This window comes from Neocloeon triangulifer, unplaced genomic scaffold (assembly GCF_031216515.1).
Source record: "Neocloeon triangulifer isolate White Clay Creek 2 clone unplaced genomic scaffold, ASM3121651v1 ptg000026l, whole genome shotgun sequence".
NCBI lineage: Eukaryota > Metazoa > Arthropoda > Insecta > Ephemeroptera > Baetidae > Neocloeon > Neocloeon triangulifer.
In genome coordinates this window covers 363152-366192 of record NW_026775564.1, presented here as the reverse complement: position 1 = coordinate 366192, position 3041 = coordinate 363152, and the positions used below count along the sequence as shown (strand labels likewise).

Sequence of the window (3041 nt, the reverse complement as noted above, 5' to 3'; positions counted from 1 at the left end):
TAACATTTCTTTCTCTGGACTTCTCAATAAGATTTTCCAAATTTTCAATGAAGAACTCAATATCTCTGTTTTCAGGATTACTCGGTCGGTACACCGTCAAAAGCGTAATAATTCGATTTGCAACCTTCAATTCAACTCCACAAGTTTCGAATCTAAATTCAATAGAAGTTGGAAATAGTTTCTTGCAATTAAATTTGAGGCCTTTTTTGACTAAAATTAGCACTCCCCCTCTTTCTCTTATCTTACGGCCAAAGAAAGTAACAGTTTTATAATTAGTTATGCTAAAATGTTTGACTTCCTTAGAACAGAGCCAATGCTCATTTATTACAATGATTGAGGGCTTTTCGCGCAAATTAGTTATGTAATTTTCGAAATTCGCTAATTTTTCTGCAGATTTAACGCCTTGGATATTGAGCCATTTTTGGATAAGAGCGATTTTCAAATTTTCAACTTTACTTTGACCATTCTTTTTTACGCGACCTTGTGGAGAGACTTGCTGATTGCGTTTTTTGAGCTCTTTCTGTAATTAATCGTTACGGACTTGGAAGGCGATGGTGCTGCAATCTTCGGAGACGGTTTGGTTGAAGCGCGCAGCGTACTGGTGCGAGTAGCAGCTACTTTCTGCAGTGAACGTTTCCTGCCCTCAGGATGTGACTCACGTAATTGTTCAGTCAACGCATCGATGCTGCGTCTCACTCCGGCCATCTGGTCATTCATGAAACTTGTCAGGTCGACTGTTTCTGGTGCCTCTGGGGCCGCAATTAAGACTGGGTGCTCGGGCGAAGAAGAAATTAGGACCTCCTTTGCAAGACTTCTCTCAGTTCCACTCACCATAACAGTGGAAGGTTGTCGGGGGGGATTTTGAGATAAAACAGGTAGGGGCAGCGGGGGTAGGCTACCCCCACCGACAGAGCCTTCCCGAAGCAATGCGCTTTCACGCTCGAGGTTAGCAAAGAATGCAGTCAGTTTACGGTCATGAGCGTCCCTCCATCCAGTCCCTCTCGTCTGTGACACAGCCCCACCAGGTAGCTTATTGGGCTCCAGACTGCAAGTGCGTACCTCATCAGGATTGGTAGTCTGATTTAAATTTTTATCACCTTTATTAGCTGGCGATGAGGTGGGGCTAGGCGCACGGGAGGGCACCCCAGCTTTTTTACAGGTCTCCGGTGTGCACCTAGCTTGTCCACCTGTTCCTGCTGTGACTTTGGCAGATTCTGATGGGGCACTGCCTTGCCCGGGGAAAGCTGCGGGCCTTGCCACATGTTGATCGCTGCTGATTAAGTGGCACGGCAGCGCAGCTGAAACAAAAGAACATTTTTGTGAGTTTATTTGCTTATTATCCTCAGGGACGAATGTCGAGATTCCTGGTGACGAACAACGCTCAGTAGCCGGCTCCTCGATGCTCTGTCGGGTCTGCTGTATTTCCGATCTCATACTACTCAAAGTGACGTTTAGGCGATCGAGCAGCGTTTCCTCGTCACCGCCCAGTGTTGCATTAGACGAAGAGCCGCTCTCAAGCATATCCGAAACGGGCAGTGTCCTTTGCTTCTTTGTTGCTTTACCTACGACAAAGCTCTTCGACTTGTGCGTCCACGACCCAGCAGTTCTCCAGGTCCTGTTTGTCGGAGATGAAGGGGCGCGCTGCAACTCTTCCCTCCGAGGAAGGTAGTGCACTACCAGAGTAACGTCATCATCTGCAAAGATCTCTCTCAGCTTTTGTTTTGTGAATTTCCATGGAATGCCATCCAATCCAGCTCCCAATTTAGTTATGGCAATTTTCTGAAGTTTTTGTTCCCTCATTTTGTCACGCAAAGCAGTAAGAGCAGCCACCTCATTTCTGTAAAACCTTCCCGGGTTTTTGTGCTTCTTGTCACCTGTTCTCTCTTTGGATGCAACGTGCCAAATCGCTCGATCCCCCTCTATGCTTTGCATGACGATACTGCCGATGCGAATATTTGAGCCCGGCGCGTTGATGGCGCCAAACTTGTCAATCAAGGCCTTCGCCGCACCCTTGGTATTTTTCAGGTTAGCTCCGACTAGGTGGGCGACAACATCCTCTTCCGCTTCAGCGATGTCCATACATTTATACTCAAACTTAACCTTGCCTTGGTACTCAGGAGATCTCCTCTGCCGAATTATTCTTCTGAAGTCCCTAAGCATGGCCCTGTCTTCATCGGTCCAATCTTTTCTCTCAGCCGCAGGAGCTGTGTGTCCGAGATATGCATGGTCAGCAGATTTCGGCTGCTCGCCGTTTTTCGCTACCGCGCGCAGTTGTTTGCCGTTCTCCTTGTTGTCATTCATTTTCACGATGTTTCGCTTCGTCTTTTGAGTCGCTGCATTTTTGTTGACGCTGTTTGTTTTGACTGGCACGCATCCGCTTGCACCTGCCGCTGAACTGGGTCGCGCAAATTTGCTGACGCTGTGTTCGATTGCAGCAGATAATTTTTGCACCGAAGCGTCGGACGTGTCACTCAGTTTCAAAAATTTGAGAATTTCGTTCAATAAATCTCTGACTTCACCCTGTGTTGCAAGAAGCTGGGCGAGCTCGCTCTCTTGAGAAACAGCCAGTCCCTGCGAGGCAGACCTGATACAATTCTTGGCGTCCATCTTCACTGACCTTTAGAAAATCTTGATTGCTTCCAAAAATATCGGGCCACAGAAGTCACACTATTCAGGCAGTCACGAGATAATGTCCAAATTGTGCACCAAAATTGCAGGAAAGCAGCGAAACGTTCGCTACTTTTTTCTGCCGCGCGAGCGGTGTGCCGGCACGTCCACTCGCTGCGGCTGCTCAACTCCAACTCTCTATTCAGGCAGTCACGAGATAATGTCCAAATTGTGCACCAAAATTGCAGGAAAGCAGCGAAACGTTCGCTACTTTTTTCTGCCGCGCAAACGGTGTGCCGGCACGTCCACTCGCTGCGGCTGCTCAACTCAACTCAATTCATCTTTAACTAGGCCCCTAATTGTCTGAGGTCAAAACCGATAGCATATCCGATCATGAAGGACCAAATTGTTCCCATAAGTGCCATTTTCATTCA

At 47.6% G+C, this 3041-nt stretch overlaps 1 protein-coding gene across 1 annotated transcript; it reads right to left on the bottom strand.

The window, feature by feature from the left end:
• Window positions 1-962: 962 nt before the first annotated feature.
• LOC132204974 (uncharacterized) lies at window positions 963-2607 on the bottom strand. The gene is made up of 2 exons (XM_059633777.1): window positions 1098-2607; window positions 963-1045 (listed from the first exon to the last, which is right to left on the bottom strand). Exons 1-2 carry the CDS (start codon window positions 2605-2607, stop codon window positions 963-965), a joined length of 1593 nt encoding a protein of 530 aa, XP_059489760.1.
• Between the last annotated feature and the right edge of the window lie 434 nt (window positions 2608-3041).

Bases quoted from the DNA above. Each gene is read 5' to 3' on its own strand.
- LOC132204974 (XM_059633777.1), bottom strand. From the start codon at position 2,607: ATGGACGCCAAGAATTGTATCAGGTCTGCCTCGCAGGGACTGGCTGTT. The intron at 1,046-1,097 runs GTGATAAAAATT...ACGCACTTGCAG, and splicing joins CTCATCGCCAGCTAATAAAG to TCTGGAGCCCAATAAGCTAC.